Here is an 18,246-nt window from a genome sequence, read left to right as displayed (position 1 = left end):
ATTTGTCATTTGCCAGTTATTGCCCAGGTTTTTTTCCACAATGACTGAATAAGCAACTCTCAGAAGAAAAGATCATCTCAGGTATTTGCTGTAATGCCATTGTAAAGCTGTTTGAAATCTTAAAAATAGAAAATGTTTTTATTATAACAAAAAATGCATTTCAAAGGAACAGCTCAGTTCTTTCGTGCCGACAAAAACGGAAAATACATTCAGAGCCCTTCATTTTTAAACACTTTATTAATATTACTATATAAATGTTTTCACTTTTGACAAACAATTAATTTGCACAATAAAATCTGAGCCATGTAGAGAGTTCTGTTTCATGTGTCTAGGATTCCACATCTCCCACTTGTGGTTGTGCGTCTGATGCGTGTTCTGGAAAAACGAGTCCTCGCATCTTATCTGTCATCTCCTCCTCAGATGAAGATTGTAGAAGTTGCTCTGTTGCCTTCAGATGAAGAATACAAATTTAAGGTTTGCTTCATCTGATAACAGCCGATATTTCAACTTACACAACTACATCAGCCTGCTCGCATTTTATCAACGTCACATTCCAGGAAGACGTTAACAGGTATTGCCTATAGATTTTTAAACCGTATGAATTCATATCACACTTAAAGCAATGTTCATGCAGTACATCTAATAAACTGTTAAAGTACGGCTGCGTATTAAGAAATGAAGTAACCAAACTGTTACTAAGAGACAGCAGGGAAGATTTATGGGTACAATAAGACAAAAGTCTCACCAAGACAGGAGTGTATCCCAGAATCTTCAGATGACGGATCTGGAGAGCGAGGGGCCCACGGGGGTGTGACGTACCAAAGCAAAAACTAGAGTTTGGTGTATAAATAACAGCAATTCTAGAACATGAAACAAACAAACAACAAAAAAAGACGTGTCAGCTTGAACAAAAACAAAATAATTGGATTTGGATACAGAGGTTTGGCTATGTATTTGAGGGAGAAAACAAAAAATAAAGATAAACTTCTTCAGTATGATTACTTACATTTTTCAAGATCTTTATGCAACAATTCTTGGGTGTTTTAAAACCCTTTCTGAATAGTTTCCCTAGATTAATCCTGTTAGCGTGTTTACTTTGATTATTCCCTTTTTCTTTTATTTTGAGTTATGTCTAGTTTTGTTCAGCATCATTTCATTGTTCACTAAGAAACTAATCATAAGGAACTATAGTTCCTTATGATTAGTTTCTTAGTGCTACGCTTCTTCTATATTTGTCCTCATATTCTGAGGTTCCTGTCAGGCCTGTTTCTCCTTTTAGTTCCAGTTGCTATTTGGTCGTACTTCAGCTTTTATGTCTTTGCAGCTAAGGCCCTTGTACCCACCTTTGCTACCCCATCTCAGTTACGCCCCGGCTATTTAAAGTTTTTCTTTGTCCAACTCTGCTCTGTTCAGCTCAGCTTTTTTATTTTTAAGCTGCTGAAGTTTTTGCTTTTTAATAAATCAGAAAACATTTCAGCAGTCATCTGAAGACCTTTCCCGACACTTTATTGTTGATTTTGTTAATGTTTGTGTTCTTATTAAATGTTTACTATGCTCTAAATTAAAAAATATGGCTTGAAATAAACTCATGTTCAAAAGTACTAATAAAGTGTTATGACACATATATTAGTACCAATATTACTCCAATTAAAACTGCCTGTTACGCTGCTGATATGAAACATCCTCAAAAACAACTTGAGTCTCCAAAAGACGTCTCATTAGAAAGACTGTACTAGTCTTTTGAGTTATTAATAGTCTTTTTTTAAAGCTACATGAGGAGAAACTTATTATGGATGCAATAAAACTGATGTCAACTATTAATCAATAGAGGAAACAACACAACCCTACAAAAAACTACATCTGTAGGACTGTCTTCTATTGTATTTACCCAAGTCTTTATGGAAATATGCAACATCTTGCCATTAAATGGAAATCTATCTGGACATTTAATTGTCTAAGACATCTAACTTCACATGTTTGGACTTTGTTGCCGTAAACCGTTGTGAGAACAGCAGCAGATGCACGTGAGAAATCACAGCGGACATCATTACCTGGAAACATCCTCATTACCTGCCTTCATAGCAAACTTTACCAAATATGACATAAGCATTTACCAAAAAAAGAAAAACCTACCACAGACTGCAGATTTGCAAAAAAGCTGGACTTAATAGTAAGATCAACCAGTCTACTGCTGCCATTTCCTTACCTTTGACTGCACTCTGCTGGGGAAATGCTACTTGTTTCCGTCACACATGGCTGGTTTGGAAGAGGTCTGGTTACAACACCATCTGAGAGCGCGAACATAAAAACACGTGTTTTGAACCAGTTCGTGCACAACAACGTCTTTCCTCCAAGACCAAGATCTTTACCTATGACGTAGAAGTTCTCTACCACCAACATTTCCTGCAGAGTTGCATTCGCCTGATCTGCCACCACACTCTGCAGGCTCTTTGAGAGGCGCGGATTAACCAACGGGTTGGGAGTGGGGTTCCCCAGGACGGACAGGGGGACAGTCAAGGGCTGAGGAAGAAGAGGGCGGTCCAGACGGAGACATATGTCCACTCTCTGAAACATTCTCTCCTTGCTCTTTGTGAAACTTGTAGCTTAGAAGAAAGTAGATTAATTTAGAAATGCAAAATCAAACATACAAATGAAATACAGCCTAACTTATCAGACAGTGCATGTTTATGGGTTGATTGTCCTTACATGCTAGCTGCTCCAGCGTACTACTAGTCAGGAGCTGCTCCAGCAGTGCAGATGGGAAGTGATTCATCCCACACAGGTAGTAGGCAGCCTTTAGCAACTCCAAGCCAGACATTTTGGGCAGATAGGAGATGAGAGCATGGCTGAGACTATCAAGAAACCTAAAGATAAGAAAAAGAACAAGGAAAAAAAAATCTATCTTCATATACAACAGCAGTAGTTAAGCACTTAATATACAGTTCCTAGATGTTTGAAATATTAGCCTCAATGTTTCTACAAGCAGAAGTTGGTCAAAGCCAAAGCCTGATCCATAGAATGCTGCTCTAACAATTTAAAAGAAAACAGAAAAAGCAACCCATACCAGGAGGCTGTTTTTTTGTCCAATACCATCTTCATTTTATGAAAAACTAAGCAGAACAAAGTAGGAAATTTATGCTTATTGAATGTGATTGTTTTGCCAGAGCAGCTTGAACTGGGTGCAGCTCATCCTGGGATTATTGAACTGTGCTCTATATGTGCAATTTAATAAAATATTAGTTATTATTTTGGAGAAAATCCTAATTACAATATGCGGACACATATAGCATTTTCCCTCAATGGATGGAAAAGAAGCCTGTAAAGCCATTTCTAGATAAAGAGGAGTCTTTAATTGATGCTAGCACTGGGATACTAGACTGTTTCCATGGAAACCTGCGGCAGCAAAGGCGCAGTGACCATTTTATGATGTCATTTGTCACCCATATACTCATATTGTGGAATTAGATTGAGTTTAATTACCTAAATATGTAAATAAAACAGGTTTTGTTTGCTCGTTTTAAATAATATGCAGGTCATGTATATTTTAATATCAAGCAGGTGACACGTAAACAGGCAATACGTTACTAATTCTCAATGTTAGTTAGTAACACTCTTGGTGACTGCTGAGTGTGTACATTACATTTATACACACTTTAACTTCAAGGGCTTCCTTGTTTTGACAATATGAACTGAAGTTAATGTCCAAAACAATAAATTAAATTATACTCACGCTAGCGCTGTTTAAAACCCTGGTTTTGTTGCCAGAGCAACTGTAGTGGCCAGGTAGTGATCCAGGTACGACAAGACTCCAGAGGAACAAATCTGCACCTTCTCCTAATTCATCATATCTAGCACTTCTCTCTGAACATTAAACTGGTAAATAGTCTATACCTGAACTTAAACTTAGGGGTCTTTAATTTATCTGATAATTTTGTTAGCTGATATATATTTAAAGGTAAAAGTAAAAAACATCTTTAGTCAGACAATTCTGATTGCTAAGGAACGGTTGGTGACTTACGCCTGTCTTTGATGCCGCAGATCGTAGTTTAGCGAGGAGTAAACCGCTAAGACAGACAGGAGGTCCTTAAGGGTGAGTGCATCAGGGTTGGCAATCACTTTTTCAGTGAAAGGCTCCATTAAGGAGGTAGGACAGAAGAGACGGTCCTTAAATGCAGACAGGAAGAAGACCAGCTGAAAAAAAAGGGTATATTATTATGCAACTGAATATGGTTGGCAATTTCTTTTCTTACAAATGTCGACAAATAAAGATTAGAAGATAAATGTCTCTTCCAGCACCTGTTTATTGGTCCATATGTCAAATGTGGAGGCAACATGATCTGAAATGCTAGTAAGCAGGTCTATGTCTCTGTAGAGAAGCTCCTTATAGGACTGCAGTATATTGTACAGTATGTTAAAAGGAATGTCATGAAGGTTGTCTACCAGAAAACACAGAAATAGGAAGAAAATACACATTAAGTACCAGTGAATATATCTCCTACATATCTTTTAAGTTTGTCAACAGTTCAAGTGATTCACAAGTCTTTCCCTGCGGTTAAGGTGTTACCTTTGATTTTATCACTACAAAACTTCAGCAGCGGTTTGGAGTGGAACCCTATAGTGGCCATGGTGAAGATCATGTGTTGGGCATTGGGGAGGCTGAACTGGTCAGTCATTGATAAAGCCTTCCTCTGAAACACACAGGGTACATAAAATCTGATGGGGCAGATTTGGTCCAGCAGAAAATAACATACAGTGCTTCACAAAAACACAGTCGGTTTTGAAATTCTTCAGCGTTTTCACTGGAAAACGATAGATGGGAGAATGAATAGATAAATTAAAGCTGCAAACATATTCAATTAATATCAATATTGCAAATTCAGTATGTGTAAATCACTAATGAATGACCTAAATGAATATACTGGAATTTGTGGCTGTAAAGTGGGTAAATGTAAAAACAAAATTTCAACAAGAACGAATAGATTTGCAATGTGCTGTACATTTATTTATTTATAAATTCAGATAATTAAGAGAAAAATCATAAACCCTAAAGTGGTGAAGACTCAAACTTACCTCTAGTTTCTGTTTGAGCTCTCTTGGAGCATCTCTTCCCAGGAGTCGCATCATGGTCTGGAGAGCCAAAACATTTTGAATCTCAGGAAGACGGGCCTCAACCACCAGCCTGAAGCATAAGAAAACTCTGTAAAATAAGCTTAAAAATCAACTGACACTACTTCATACTTGAATTAAAATATCAAGTGATACCTCATGCCTTCCTTTAAAGCATCCACATTCTGACTAGCCTTCATACGCTCCAGAGCAGAGGCCAAGATGGACAGCGCTTTCTCGTCAAAGTCATTCAGTCTCTCCTGTTTGTGAATAAAACAAATTAGGGTCAACATGAAAACAATAGAGTGTCTTTAAATTGAAGAAGACAATCTCTGACTGCTCACCTGGCAAGTTCGAAGGAAGGTCTGGATCACGCGGCTGCGCTGAGCCAGCCCCAGGTTGACCACACTCAAAAGGGAGTAGGCAACGTCCTCGTTACGCATGTACTGGATAGACCTCGTCGCCTTTTGCAGAAGATTTTCAAATTCAGGATGCTCAAACATCAGCTGCAACTCGTAGCGCCGCTGTTCATCCGATAGCTTCTTTGTGGAGAACCATATGCGGCTGAGGCACTGGCTGACCTGTCGATTTGTGGGCGTGTACTTGGATGCGAGGTCCAACACGTCTGATGGGGAGTTGCAGCGATGCAGGAGTTCTAGGAACGGGGAAGTCCTCTGTCTCTGCTCTGAGGAGGTCTTGTTGAGTTCACCAGTAGAAAGTGAATTCTCTGTAGTGAGACTGTTGCTGTCTTTTAGATCTTCATTGTCCTTCTCACCACAGGAATAGAACCTTGTGGTACTAAGAGTCCCAGAAGGGCAGCTTTGGTTCAGCCTCCCGCCCCAGAAGCCTGTAAAGCCATTTCTAGATAAAGAGGAGCCTTTAATTGATGCTAGCACTGGGATACTAGACCGTTTCCATGGAAACCTGCGGCAGCAAAGGCGCAGAGACCATTTTATGATGTCATTTGTCACCCACATAGTCATATTGTGGAATTAGATTGAGTTTAATTACCTAAATATGTAAATAAAACAGGTTTTGTTTGCTCGTTTTAAATAATATGCAGGTCATGTATATTTTAATATCAAGCAGGTGACACGTAAACAGGCAATACGTTACTAATTCTCAATGTTAGTTAGTAACACTCTTAAATAGAAGCCAGGCACAAGAAATGATCTGTTAGTAGGAAAAACTAACGTATTCGGCTAACAAGGTCAAAATGCTTCCCTCCAGTAATGAAATGACAAGCTAGCTCTCGTTAGCTGCCCCCTATTTCAACGGAACACAAACACATACAAAACAAACGCTGTTCTGTAGACTTTGCACTTGCCACTCCATAAAGAGTCGAAAAGAAATTGTTGTTTAGTGATGGTGAATAAAGCTAAAAAATAAGATAAATATTGCCTAACTCATGTTAGCGTTCATTCCCATGTGCAGGTTAAAGTCGCGGTGCGCTGCAGTATTGTGTCCCCACAGCAACGTCGACCTCTCTTCTTCTTCTTGTCAAGTATTTTTTTAAAAACGAAAAATCTTCTCTGTACGTCAAGCTCACGCTGTTGGTCAAAGTATTTCAAATAATAATTCCTAAAAATAATATATGCTTATATTAGAAACTATGTCTACGTTGGTTTTTCTCACATGTTGAAATCTGAAAAAATGTACAAATATATTTTAAGGATTTATGAAAAATGTTTCTACACGGATTCAAACCCACGCAACAACTCACCTCGGTTGCCAAGCAACAGACGCCTTCTTGTTTTCAATGGTTAAGATGTGACAGTATGTTGTAAAATGGCCAAATTTGTGCTCGCTGGTAATCCTTTATCTTGTTTTATTTTATGTTTTAGAATATATTACTAATGATAATAATAGTTACATGAAAGGACGTATCAAAAATTTCCACATCTGTAGGTAAGGCGGACTGTCCTCTGTATGCCGAAGCGGAGCGGTTAGCAGACACTCTGCAGCGAACCCTTCCGAGCTTCAGGGTCCATAAGATCCCCGTCCTGCCATCTGAGTGGGAGGTTGTTATGCCTCTTCCATTTTACAAGGTTTTAATGTGATTTGTAGCACCTTTGTTGCAATAAACGAAAAGAGAGAAATATGAAGTTAATATGATGGACGTTAAGAAATGCAAAAATATCATGCCATCCATTACGGAAGCCGAGAAGGGACGTTTTCTGGAGCAGACTTTTTTGGGTTTCTTCCCCCAAAAAACTCAAAAACATTCCCTACTGTTATTTGTACTGTTTTTTCCATTTCTTAGAAATAGTCTTCTGTTGTTTTTTTATGGATGAATATACATTCATATTCTGTCAAATGTTTTTAATAATAATTTTTAATCTATCCTTCTCTCAGTTATGTTTTTATGCTTTTAATCTCGGTGTAAATCTGCTTCGATTTGACTGTCACTTTGCCGCTGGTAATTTCCAGAGACAATAATGTTATTTCTATTCTATTCTAATGCTGTTATTTCACCATAATACACCATTCTTATGTTTCATTTACTCTTGTTTGTCCTTCCCTATTTGTCTCTACACTTCTGCTCACTCTTCTTACAGAGATGGCTTGAATCCACATGCAATAAAAATGGCTGGAAACACGAGGAAAGTCCCTTAATTTGGAGGGAGCTGGTCGAACAAGGGGGCAAAGGGATGTTCTTGGGTGGTTACAATGACTTTGTGGACCATTGCCAGGTAGAACCTGACATGTTCTCTGGTTAAACATACAAATCACCTATTGACTTTTCTGCTACTGCTACTATTATATTAACTGCTATTGTTCAAGTCGGCCCAAAACCTCCTTTCTAGACTTTTAATTCTACTTCAAATACCTTTTTATTTTTGAAGTTAGTTTGTGTTTTTTTTCCCCTGTGATCTCACTTCGTTGTCATGCTTAGAAAATGTAGTTTTCAGTAGTTCTAGTTTCTCTGTAGATGTTATTACTCTTTATTCAAACCATCTTGTGAACTTATCTTTTTTTTAAAACTGGAAGGACTCACTGATGTAATGTGGAGTCTAGAGGGCCACATAAAAAGCTACGGCGGGCCAGATTTGACTCCCCGGGCCTCGAGTTTGACACCTGTGTTTTAAAGGGTAGTTTCAAACTCCATGGATATGTTAAGAATTCATCTTCAGATTAAATTAATTGTTGATTATTGTTGCTCAGGTCTACTACGGCGTCACATCGAAAATACCCGAAGATGAGGTGGAGACAATTGTAGCAGAGAATCTTGAAACGCAACTTAGCCTCGTTGCTGAAGAACAGCATCGCCTGAGTCTAATTCATCCCTGTAACGTTTGGATCACAGGGTAAGTCAGGATGAATGTTTCAAATGGAAATACCCCTTCAATCCATTTGCCTTGATATTTCTTCTGTTTTTTTTGGGTTTTTTTCTTGCAGCGCTCTCTGCTTAACTTCCCAAATCTTGATCCCAAACCTGCTGTCTGATGAGGTGTTCCCTGACGTTCAAACGGTTGCTCTCCACCTGCTGCACCTGAGCGGCGATGAGGAAGAAATGCAGATGCTCAAGTTGGACACTGAGGATTCGGCGCTCAGTCTGCTCCATCGGGTACATCGCCTTGGCGTAACTGAAGTCGTGCAGATTTTAAAAATGTAATCCAACACGGTGAATTCACAGGTGACGGTTCACACAGATCTGGAACAGGCTTTCCATGAAGCCCACGTCATCATTCTGCTGGACGATTTCGACGCCGATTCAGAGAATGAGAGCGACGAGGCCAGGAAGCAGAGAGTTAAAGACTTATCTGAGCGCTACAGAGAGTATGGGCGCCTCATTGATGGACGCGCCGACAAAGAGGTGAAGGTGATGGTGTCCGGGGTGTCTTTCGTCAACACGAGATGCTCGCTGCTTGTGGAGAGCGCTCCTTCCATCAGCAGCCACCAGTTTGTTGCCATAGCAAGCCAGCTGGTGAATGAAGTCAGAGCTGTGCTCGCAAAGAAGTTGTGCGTGATGCCATCAGGTGTCTACTCTACTTCTTCCGTATCAAAAAAAAAAAGAAAGAAATGTAATAACAAGAAACAAGTTATCCTAATTTGATCTTCCTCTGCTTCAGATGTCGCGGATGTCATTGTGTGGGGGAACATCAGCGGCAGTTTCGTCGTTGACCTGCGGTGGGCGAAAGTGTTCAACTATCCAGGGGCGGTCAGGGTACCGTCTTTCTATTCCCAGCCGGTCCTCAGGGTTTTATACGACAGGTGTGTTTGACAAGATTCCAGCTAGTTTTACAACAATCCTTTTTTTCTTTTTAATGTAGGATCATTAAACACACAGTGAAATATTCAAGTGCTCCTGTTGCAATTACACAAAATGCTGTGTGTAATTGTGTAAAAGAAAAGTTGAGTGGAAGGGAAAAAAAAAATGCAGTAGCTGCTTTACTGACCTTGATTGGCCATCAAATGTGCCTGACTTAAATCCCATAGGGAAAAAAGTGAATAAGGCTTGTATGAGCTGTACGAAATAATTATCTAAATTATTAGAAATAAATAAACATTTCAGTTTAATTCCACCCCGTTAGTAGAGTTCACATCTGTCAGCTAGCAGCTAAAAATCAGCCTGTGCAAACAATGCCAGCACAATGCACCTGACTTACAATCTGCCCTAAATGATCGCATGCATGATGTGCAATGAAGCAGAACAATAGGTAAAAGCCTCCTTTTGTTCCAGAAAATGGATAGAAACAGAATTTAAACCACTGGTCCGTCAGCATCGTGAGGCCTTGCTTTCAACCACCGGCCGGGGAGCCGCAATATCAGCCACTAACGGGATCGTGCAAGTGCTGAAGGGTTGGCACGGAGCCTTTGGTCCAGATGAGGTTTTTTCAATCGGTATAGCTTGCACAGGTTAGGACCCGGGCGCGCGGATTTACGCAGCAGGGAATCGAAACGTGCGTTGATATGAATACTGTTGCAACTTTCTGTATTTAGACTTGTTCAGTCTCCCACACGGCATCATCTCAGCTCCGGTTACATGTACGGAGGGCAAATGGTCTCTTGTGGAAAATGTGAATGTTGAAGGAAAGATGTTGGACGAACTCGAGCTTTGTGCAGAAGAACTGCAGCAGGTTTGGCACAACACACACAAAAAAAATACCTACTGTTGACTAAATATTGTTTAAAACTGTGTTCAGCTTATCTTTTATGCCGTTTGTTGATTTTTTTGACGATCTGAAACATGTTTTTACATCCAGTCCCAACTTAATAGAGCGTTTTCTTTCCGTTTTCCAGGAAAAGGAAATCCAATTTCAAGATCCTGTTTGAAAGGCGGGAAAACAAATAAAATGTTTGGTCAACTCCTTCTCATTTGGTTTCAGTTCGTCCTTTTATTCTTCTACCTTCACAAAAGTGAAGGTTCAAGTTTTCATTTTGCCACGTTCAACGTCAAATCGGTTCTGCTTCGCGAAGATTATCCGTAACAGATTTGTTCATTTAGACACAAAAGATTAAATAGAGAACTTTGTGGATAAAGGAAAGATTAAAAAATATATTCCTTTTTTCCTTATAATTATTAAACGTCACTTTTTATAGCCGCTAAACATCAAATTATTTTGTTAGCATCACACGTTACCAACATATCGCCATGTATAGAAATCTTTAAACATTAAACTTTTATTTCCATCATTAGTAACAAAATATCAAACTGAACCTCTTTTCACCTGAAGCATTCAACGGTTTGTTGTTTTGTTTTTCTTTTCCATCACAAGTTGTGCAGGACTTTGTCTGAAGACAAGGAGAACTTGAACAGAGTGCTGTTTTTACATGCAGAAAATACACTTCCCATCTTTTTTTTTTTTCTTTTCTGCATTTCTACACTATTAGCAACTGGGAGAAAACATATCAGAGATTAGTAGAAATACGATGCACTACTACTGGTCAGGAAACGGAGACACATTCCGCTGTGTTACGATCGCTTTTGTACAACCTGAGTCGGATGCCGAGTCGTTTATGAAAGCAGAGAAGGCCCCTCCGTACGGACTTGATCATTTCTGAGCAAATTGTGGTAGCAATTCCCAAGCCGTTACAAGAAAGGGAGAAAGAAAAAAAAAAAATTTGCCGAAGTCCCTGAAAACAAAATTTTCCTACATGCGTGATACACCGCATGCATGAACAGTAATAGGGACAGCTATACACATGTAGGGCCTATGTAACATTTTTTTCAGTCACAAATGGACGAATTATGTACAGATGGCAGAAAAAAAATAAATCGCATCCTTCTTCTGTTTCGCCACGCATGAAAGTCACTTGTGTGCCATTTCTATATTCATAACATCCAATAATGTCAAAGCTGCAATTTTCAGGCAACAACTCACTAAGACAATTGCTTCTTTTTTTTTTTTTAACGAAAATGCAGAGGTTCAGTAAGGGATTCATGTAATTTTCCTACAATTTACATCTGGATGTACACTGTGCCATTAAAACACCTATATACAATCAATATGGTAGCCAAAGGGATAAAAATAAACTTTCAGTCTTTCTATACTAGCTGGCTGTTAATTTAAATAATTTATAGCATATATTAATAGTTACAAATCTAAATCCATCATTTTTACCGTCTCACAAACTTATGCTCGGACGGATTCAGCTAGTGAGCTGCTGTAATCAGGAGCCAGATTCTGGTTGCCAGGCAAACACAACCCGTAACCGATAATCCTTCATTCAAGTTCTGCCTCCTCAAACATTCAGGAGGAAACCGACACAAACCTCTACTGCACCGTCTGAACCAGGGGATACATTTGTGGTTCAGATACACTCATCATGGGAAGCAGTTTCATTAAACTCCATAGCTCCATAGGTCAATCACGGTGGTGGTGGCAGCATCATGGTGTGTTTTCACTGCCACTGGAACTGGTGTGTGGACAAAAAGAACGAAGACAGGACTACTGAAAAGTAACAAACATCCAGTTGTGTCCACGTAACGGGAATCAACTACAGGGCAAATTTAAATACGTTTCTGAACAAAGCAATGCGTATGTTTATGTAACAACATGGATATTGGCGTATTAGTGTCTCATTTATTGCAGCAGTTGAGAAACGGGCTACGCAGAAGCAATTTTTTGATTTTTTTCCCCTCCATGACAATCACTTTAAAAAAAAATATAAACGTGGATTAGAAAAAAATCTACAAAAAAATTCAAGCTTCTAACTGTTCTCTTTAAGAAAAAGAGAACAGTAGTGTTATTCTAACTCAACAAAAAGAACAAGACTGACAAAACTCTTTCCCATGATGAGTAAAACCTCTGACTAGCACTGAATATCAAGGGGAACATTTAGGGATTTTACCTGAACATGTTATAACTTTAAACTTTTCTACAAAGTGCTGGCTGCTTCCCACTTGTAAGACTGGAACAATTTTCCAACTTGAGCTAATTTAATGCCAGACTTTGCATCAATTACGGGTTAATCAGAACCAGCTTTTAATTTTTAAATTAAAGGATATTGGGAGTAGCAACGAGAATGGAAGAAGTTCGACTGTAAACACACTAGAATGGGTAATTCTTAAATAAGATATCCCATTATATGTCCCCTTTAAAAGGTACAGTAGAGTTTTGTTTTACTGAATGGAATCTCACTAGTAAACTGCAGGACTAATGCATTTATATATATATAGATATAGATAGATATACATATCTATCTATATCTATATATATATAGATATAGATAGATAGCGAGAGAGAGAGAGAGAGAGAGAGACATATATATTTGGGTTTTTTATGGATATGATGTACAAATAAAAACAAAAGCAGATGGAAAGGGGACCAGTGGGGCTATGACTGTGGTTGCTGAGGTGCGTCTGGATCTGCCCCTGCCCCCATCACCTCTGTGTCCAGACTCTCGTCCTCCTGCTCCAGTTCGCTTTGGTCCAAAAGCTCAAAGTCCTCTTCCTCAGTTGCTACTAGAGTGTCATCCGGGTACTCTTCGCCAGCTGCGCTTTCCGTTGTCGTAGCCCCGTCCTCCGGGTCTCTGTCCGGATCTGGGACTCCCACTGTAGTGTCGGCGGACTGGCTGGGTGACTCCAGAGCGCCCGGTAGGGTTTCAGTCGGGAGGAAGTCGGCCAGGGAGGGGTCCTCGCCGGAGCGCAGCAGCGCCGACAGTGTGTTCTGCACCACGGTGGAGATGGCCGTGCTCACTATCTCCTCGCTCAGAGCCTCCAAGGAGCGCTGCGTGCCCTGACTCACCGCCGCCTTCGCCTCCGCCTCCGCCTCCGCCTCTTCCCTTACCCCCGCTGCCGGCAGGGCACTCTCCTCGCCCCCCGGTGGCCGTCCGTGTCCGTTGAAATGCGTGTTCACAAAGTGCAGAGGCGACGCTAGATGCTGGATGAGGAGCGTGGCGGGGCTGAGCGGTTCCTTCTCCGACTGGCCGCCATCGCCCTGAGCTCGTGGGGGGAAGTGAAGCAGACTGTGCTCTATGGAAGGGAACTCCTCAACGGAGGGGAACTCAGGAAGATCCCGCAGGTAGGCCTCCTCCGGGTCACTGTGGAAACTCTGCTGGTCCAGGTCTGGATCAGAGAAGTGACACAAATCTCTCACTACTTAATAGAATTCTACCAACCTGATTTTTAGTTCCTCCTTAGAAGCAAACATGTCTTTCTTTGTCAGAGTAATTGATGTATTAATTAATTACTAAAATAATTGCAGAACTGACTGAAGGAGTCAGACTTACCTTCAGAGAAATCAGTTAGTTGAGGCGTGGTGGCTCTAGAGACCGGGAAGCCTCCGCTCTCCAATATTGACGCTTCTTCATCTGACAGTTCAGAGTCTGTGATGGCCATTGCCAGAGCTGTCGTTTTCACATCCACCTTGCAATAACACGAGCAAAAAAAAAAAGAAAAAGAAAAAAAGTTAGTTGAAGTTTAAATGTGAATCTCGTCTTCGACTTAAACTTTTGACGGAGAAAAAGAAAATACTTCTTCTGTGGTGACGCCGGGTTGCAACATCAGTCAGACTTAAAGTAAATGAATCCAGGAGCTCAAACAACTGCTAAGCACTCTGAATCTGATCTAGGAAGAATCCTGAAACTAATTACAGCACATGACACCTTCACACACCTTCCAGGTGCAGGAATGTAGTAGTACTTGAAACACTCGAAATGAAGACACTCACTATACCCCTAAATTTCACAATTGAGTTGATTTCAGCATAAAATACATCAAAGTTCCACTTTTCCTTTCTTCCTTTAACAATCATCTATATATATATAAATATATAGCTTCTGTGTAGTATGAGTCCATACCGTTGGAGCAAAACAGGACAATTCTTCCTCCTCTTCCTCGCTCTCACTTTCTGTTTCTGCTCTGGGCTCACCCCCCTCCTCCAGCTCCTTTTTTACCTCTGTGGAAAAAGTATTTACACACATAAATGCAATAAATAATATATGATACTCTATCAGAAAAGAGTAAGAAAAAAGAAAAGAAAAAAAAGTTAACCGTTATATTGTAACAAACACTCACTCCTCTTGTCGTGCTTCCGGTGCTCGGTGTCGCCCTTCATGCTGTAGTCCAGTTTCATCAGGATCGGCTCCAAGCCGGTGTACATCCTCTGGATCAGCTCATGATACACCACCAGGGGCCACAGCAGCACGCTTAGGGCTGAGAATAGGCACACATGAAGAAAAAACATTGATTGATTTATTTTTAAAATGGCTTTCTGTACACAATGAATAAAGCAAGATGCTGCAGAGAAGGGAGGGAAATGCCAACAGCGCCTCCTGAATTTATAACAACCCCTGATAAAGCCAAGTAAGCAGCTTCTTATTGATTTACTGTGCAATTAAGGCAAGTGACTATTTTCACAAAGCTTATGAAAACTGACACGTTTTAGTTTGAAGGCATGTTTGCTTGTTTTTCCATTTAGAGGAGAAGATACGAAATACGACCTCTGTCATATATATGACTAAAGTTCCTAAACACTCTCACAGTGGCTTTCTAACACATCTTTACCAGGGGTGAAAATAAAAGTTGACAGACATGTATAATAAGTGATCTATAAGGAAATCAGCAGTTTAAAAGCTGCATTGTACACATAATGTTTTTTTTCTATTAACAGGATTGTTATCAACACTGCATTTACTCATTATCCTGCAGGCGGTTCGTCATGACAACCAGACAGCTCAACTGTGTTTCTGCATGACAATTAGACACAAAATGACTCACCTATGATATATGAAATCATGATTCCTGGCACATAATGTCCAACCAGAGAGAGTACAAAGCAGCCGCTGCACATCATCACACAGAACTGGGAAGCAGAAAAATGATTTTATAACCAACGTTTTTATAATTATTTACAGAAATTCCCTTGGTTAAAATGGACTGAGTGTCTGTGCGCACCCTTCCATGGTTTCTGCGTTTGTACTGCAGCGTCTCCTGCAGATACAAGCAGCAGGTCAGGTAGCTCTCGGCGAGGTGGTGGCTGAGCTCCGGGACGCTGAGCAGATGATGCTCCGAACTCAAAGTTGGGCTTTAATTGAAAAAAAAAGAAGGCGTGCAAAGAAAGAGGAAATGAACACCTGTGCAGAAAATAAATCTGCCTTAACCTGCAGCCTGAAATATGAACGAACTAAGCCATCATCTTCATGCACTGACAGAAGCGGAGGACAAAAACGAAAAATTGTTTTCTAAAAGGAAAAACTGAAAACACACAGAAAACGTGATTTTAAGCAGACCTTTGTGCAGGTTCAGCCTCAGCATGTTGGACTGTAGGGATAAAGAAGAAACATGTCTTAATTTTACAGATAGGTGCATTCAAAGTCAGTTTTATCCAGATTTCTTATTTTCAAATCAGAAATCAAGAATCATTCCTTTATCTTAGTACAATGCTGCCTTAATCTGGTGCATTTAATATGATTCATTGTTAGATAAATAATTTATTTTTAACAAACACACTTCTTAAATACAATTACACTAAAGTGTGCAGGACAAAAGTCACAGTGGTGGACTCACAATGCTCTTCAAAGGACTCTTAAATCCAGTCGTAGGGTGTCGGTTTAAGACTCTAAGCTTTCACACTTATCCCCCCCCCCACCCTCAACTTCTTCCTGATCACAATTATCGAGACTTTATGAACTCAAATTAAAGCTGGAGATTTCAAAATCAGGATTTTATTTTTTGTCTTGCATGCTTTTACTACATGTTTCTCTCTTTTAGATATGGGAATTACGTAACTACAGTGGATTGCAAGCATTAACGACAGGAAAGGAAAAACTTCAAAAATGATGACAAGTCCCAGTTAATTAGTTTGCGCAATGATCCCATCAAGTCTTTGCGCTTGCATTTTTTTTAAACTTTCGAACACTTCTGAGGTGCAACCATGGCAAGGAAATATTGTCTTTACAGCTGATTAGCCACTCCAAAGTTTAAAAAAAAACAAACTTTTTAAAAACTTGACCCATGACCTTAACGTCCAGAGGAGTTGAAAAGGATGTTTCATGCATTGATCAGAATGAGCAAGGATCATATCTCTAACGTCTCTCTTCCACAATACATGAGACTCTCATACAGATCCTTCCAACCCACAGCATCACCTTCCATAACTCTTGAAGACATGTGGATGATATGAGTTTCGACAACATTTAATTGAGATGATACAAATTCTATCACCACAAATTTTCCTCAATGTGAAAAATCTGGACCCCTGACATCCGCCTGAGGTTCCAAGCCATTACCCAGATAAATTATTGCCTTGTGGAGTATGAACACAGTGAAACAGCCTAGAACCAGGTCCAAATGACCGCCAGTAGTAACAGTAGTTACACCTGAGCTCACCTGTAATGACGGGTAACTTGGGCTTCCATCTCTCCAGCAGCATCAGGCCCAGCAGGGACACACTCAGTAGGAACAGGGGCCGCAGGGAAGTGGAGGATAGGAGCCTGTGGAGCCAAAAACAGATCCTTATAACTTGCTGATGCATTAACGATGTCGGTGCCCAGCGAGTCTGACACTGACAGCTGGTCCACAGCTCCGACACGCAGCAGGACAAGAAATGTCTGTTTGAGCAGCAGCAGGTGTTTCATTAGGAAACAACTTATTTATTTACACAACAGACACGGCTAAAGCTTTCCGTGCTAACTGTATTTAAATTACAAGCTAAGTTAGCATTAGGCTAAAGACGTGGGATTAGCTAACTTCACTTGACATTTATTCGTGCTACCTACGCTGACACCAGCTTAAAATGCGATTAAAAGATGTTTTATTGCTAAAACGTGGATAAACAGAGACTCATTCGTTACCAGAATAAAGTGTTAAGAGTCAGGGCGGCTGAGAGGCTATACAGCGGCCTCTCCCAGACCAGCAGCCTCTGCACCCACAGCAGCAGGGGCTCGTACGGCGATAGCCAAGCTTGGAGACATTCCCGCAAGCGGTCGAGCTCCGGGTTCCCGTCCCCGCACGCCTGCTCCGAGGTCCCGGCAGGGAACAGGTCCTCCAGGCCGACCGAAGAGGAGGTTAACAAGGGGCGTTTTGTGGCCTCCTCTCCGCTCGCCATGTTTTTCCCCCACTTTTGTTATGTTGTTTTGGAGATCACGGGGTATATGGAACGGTCGCTGTCAAGACAACACGCTAAATGAAAAATTACAGCTTCCGAATGACTCCTTCAAAATAAAAGACACTAAAGCTAAACTTAAGAAAAGGTTCTTATGCTGGCAAGATGCTTTAAACGTATACAAATTCAAAAGTAAATCTACGGAAGAGTACGGAAGATACGGAAGAGGATTAGGGCCACTGAAAAAAAAAATTATGGCCCAGAAAAAAAAAAAAAAAATCTCTGAATTCTCATGTAAAAAAATAAAAAATAAAAACAATTCAGTGTCCCGAAAAAAAAATAATAAAAAAATTCAGTGTCCGGAAGAAAAAAAAAATCAGTGTCCCAGAAAAAAAAAAAAATTCAGTGTCCCGAAAAAAAAAATAAAAAAAAATAAAAATTCAGTGTCCCGAAAAAAAAAATAAAAATTCAGTGTCCCGAAAAAAAATATATAAAAATTCAGTGTCCCATACGGAAGAGGATTAGGGACAACGAAAAAAATTATTCCGACTTTCTTCCATTAATAAAATTATGGAAGCAAAACAGCATTTATTTACTTACAAATTTTAAAACAGATATGTTTTTTTTCTTCATAAATTCCAAAACAAAA

At 40.1% G+C, this 18,246-nt stretch overlaps 3 protein-coding genes across 4 annotated transcripts; 1 reads left to right on the top strand and 2 right to left on the bottom strand.

The window, feature by feature from the left end:
* Positions 1 to 214: 214 nt before the first annotated feature.
* fastkd2 (FAST kinase domains 2) lies at positions 215 to 6,587 on the bottom strand. The gene is made up of 11 exons (XM_028006578.1): positions 5,451 to 6,587; positions 5,263 to 5,366; positions 5,071 to 5,179; positions 4,565 to 4,688; positions 4,297 to 4,436; positions 4,019 to 4,191; positions 2,707 to 2,864; positions 2,370 to 2,603; positions 2,207 to 2,288; positions 746 to 860; positions 215 to 448 (listed from the first exon to the last, which is right to left on the bottom strand). The coding sequence occupies exons 1-11, from the start codon at positions 6,087 to 6,089 to the stop codon at positions 329 to 331; spliced, it is 1,998 nt and encodes a 665-aa protein (XP_027862379.1). The 5' UTR covers positions 6,090 to 6,587; the 3' UTR covers positions 215 to 328.
* A 196-nt stretch (positions 6,588 to 6,783) lies between these two features.
* Positions 6,784 to 11,163, top strand: mdh1b (malate dehydrogenase 1B, NAD (soluble)). 2 transcript variants are annotated; one of them, XM_028006580.1, is made up of 10 exons: positions 6,784 to 6,916; positions 7,015 to 7,127; positions 7,665 to 7,799; positions 8,272 to 8,414; positions 8,506 to 8,674; positions 8,744 to 9,086; positions 9,180 to 9,321; positions 9,791 to 9,966; positions 10,051 to 10,187; positions 10,351 to 11,163. In XM_028006580.1, the coding sequence occupies exons 1-10, from the start codon at positions 6,895 to 6,897 to the stop codon at positions 10,381 to 10,383; spliced, it is 1,413 nt and encodes a 470-aa protein (XP_027862381.1). In that variant the 5' UTR covers positions 6,784 to 6,894; the 3' UTR covers positions 10,384 to 11,163. The 2 variants fall into 2 exon arrangements, with proteins under 2 accessions (XP_027862381.1, XP_027862382.1); XM_028006581.1 differs by lacking the exon at positions 7,665 to 7,799.
* Positions 10,896 to 17,600, bottom strand: retreg2 (reticulophagy regulator family member 2). Its single transcript, XM_028006579.1, has 9 exons — positions 17,347 to 17,600; positions 16,883 to 16,986; positions 15,784 to 15,814; positions 15,449 to 15,578; positions 15,272 to 15,356; positions 14,570 to 14,707; positions 14,353 to 14,450; positions 13,783 to 13,918; positions 10,896 to 13,618 (listed from the first exon to the last, which is right to left on the bottom strand). Exons 1-9 carry the CDS (start codon positions 17,598 to 17,600, stop codon positions 12,888 to 12,890), a joined length of 1,707 nt encoding a protein of 568 aa, XP_027862380.1. The 3' UTR covers positions 10,896 to 12,887.
* Positions 17,601 to 18,246: the final 646 nt, after the last annotated feature.

This window comes from Xiphophorus couchianus, chromosome 22, assembly GCF_001444195.1.
Source record: "Xiphophorus couchianus chromosome 22, X_couchianus-1.0, whole genome shotgun sequence".
In the NCBI taxonomy this organism is placed as follows: Eukaryota; Metazoa; Chordata; class Actinopteri; order Cyprinodontiformes; family Poeciliidae; genus Xiphophorus; species Xiphophorus couchianus.
The sequence above is the reverse complement of the archived record's forward strand: the minus strand, read 5'-3'. Positions and strand labels throughout refer to the sequence as shown.

Coding starts and splice junctions, on each gene's coding strand:
- fastkd2 (XM_028006578.1), bottom strand. CDS start 6,089: ATGACTATGTGGGTGACAAATGACATCATAAAATGGTCTCTGCGCCTT. Junction 2,289..2,369: donor AGAGAACTTCTACGTCATAG/GTAAAGATCTTG, acceptor TCGCGCTCTCAG/ATGGTGTTGTAACCAGACCT. Junction 861..2,206: donor CCAGCAGAGTGCAGTCAAAG/GTAAGGAAATGG, acceptor TTCATGTTCTAG/AATTGCTGTTATTTATACAC.
- mdh1b (XM_028006580.1), top strand. CDS start 6,895: ATGGCCAAATTTGTGCTCGCTG. Junction 6,917..7,014: donor GGCCAAATTTGTGCTCGCTG/GTAATCCTTTAT, acceptor CCACATCTGTAG/GTAAGGCGGACTGTCCTCTG. Junction 9,087..9,179: donor GTTGTGCGTGATGCCATCAG/GTGTCTACTCTA, acceptor CCTCTGCTTCAG/ATGTCGCGGATGTCATTGTG.
- retreg2 (XM_028006579.1), bottom strand. CDS start 17,600: ATGGCGAGCGGAGAGGAGGCCACAAAACGCCCCTTGTTAACCTCCTCT. Junction 15,357..15,448: donor AACGCAGAAACCATGGAAGG/GTGCGCACAGAC, acceptor TCTGCTTCCCAG/TTCTGTGTGATGATGTGCAG. Junction 13,619..13,782: donor ACTAACTGATTTCTCTGAAG/GTAAGTCTGACT, acceptor TCTCTGATCCAG/ACCTGGACCAGCAGAGTTTC.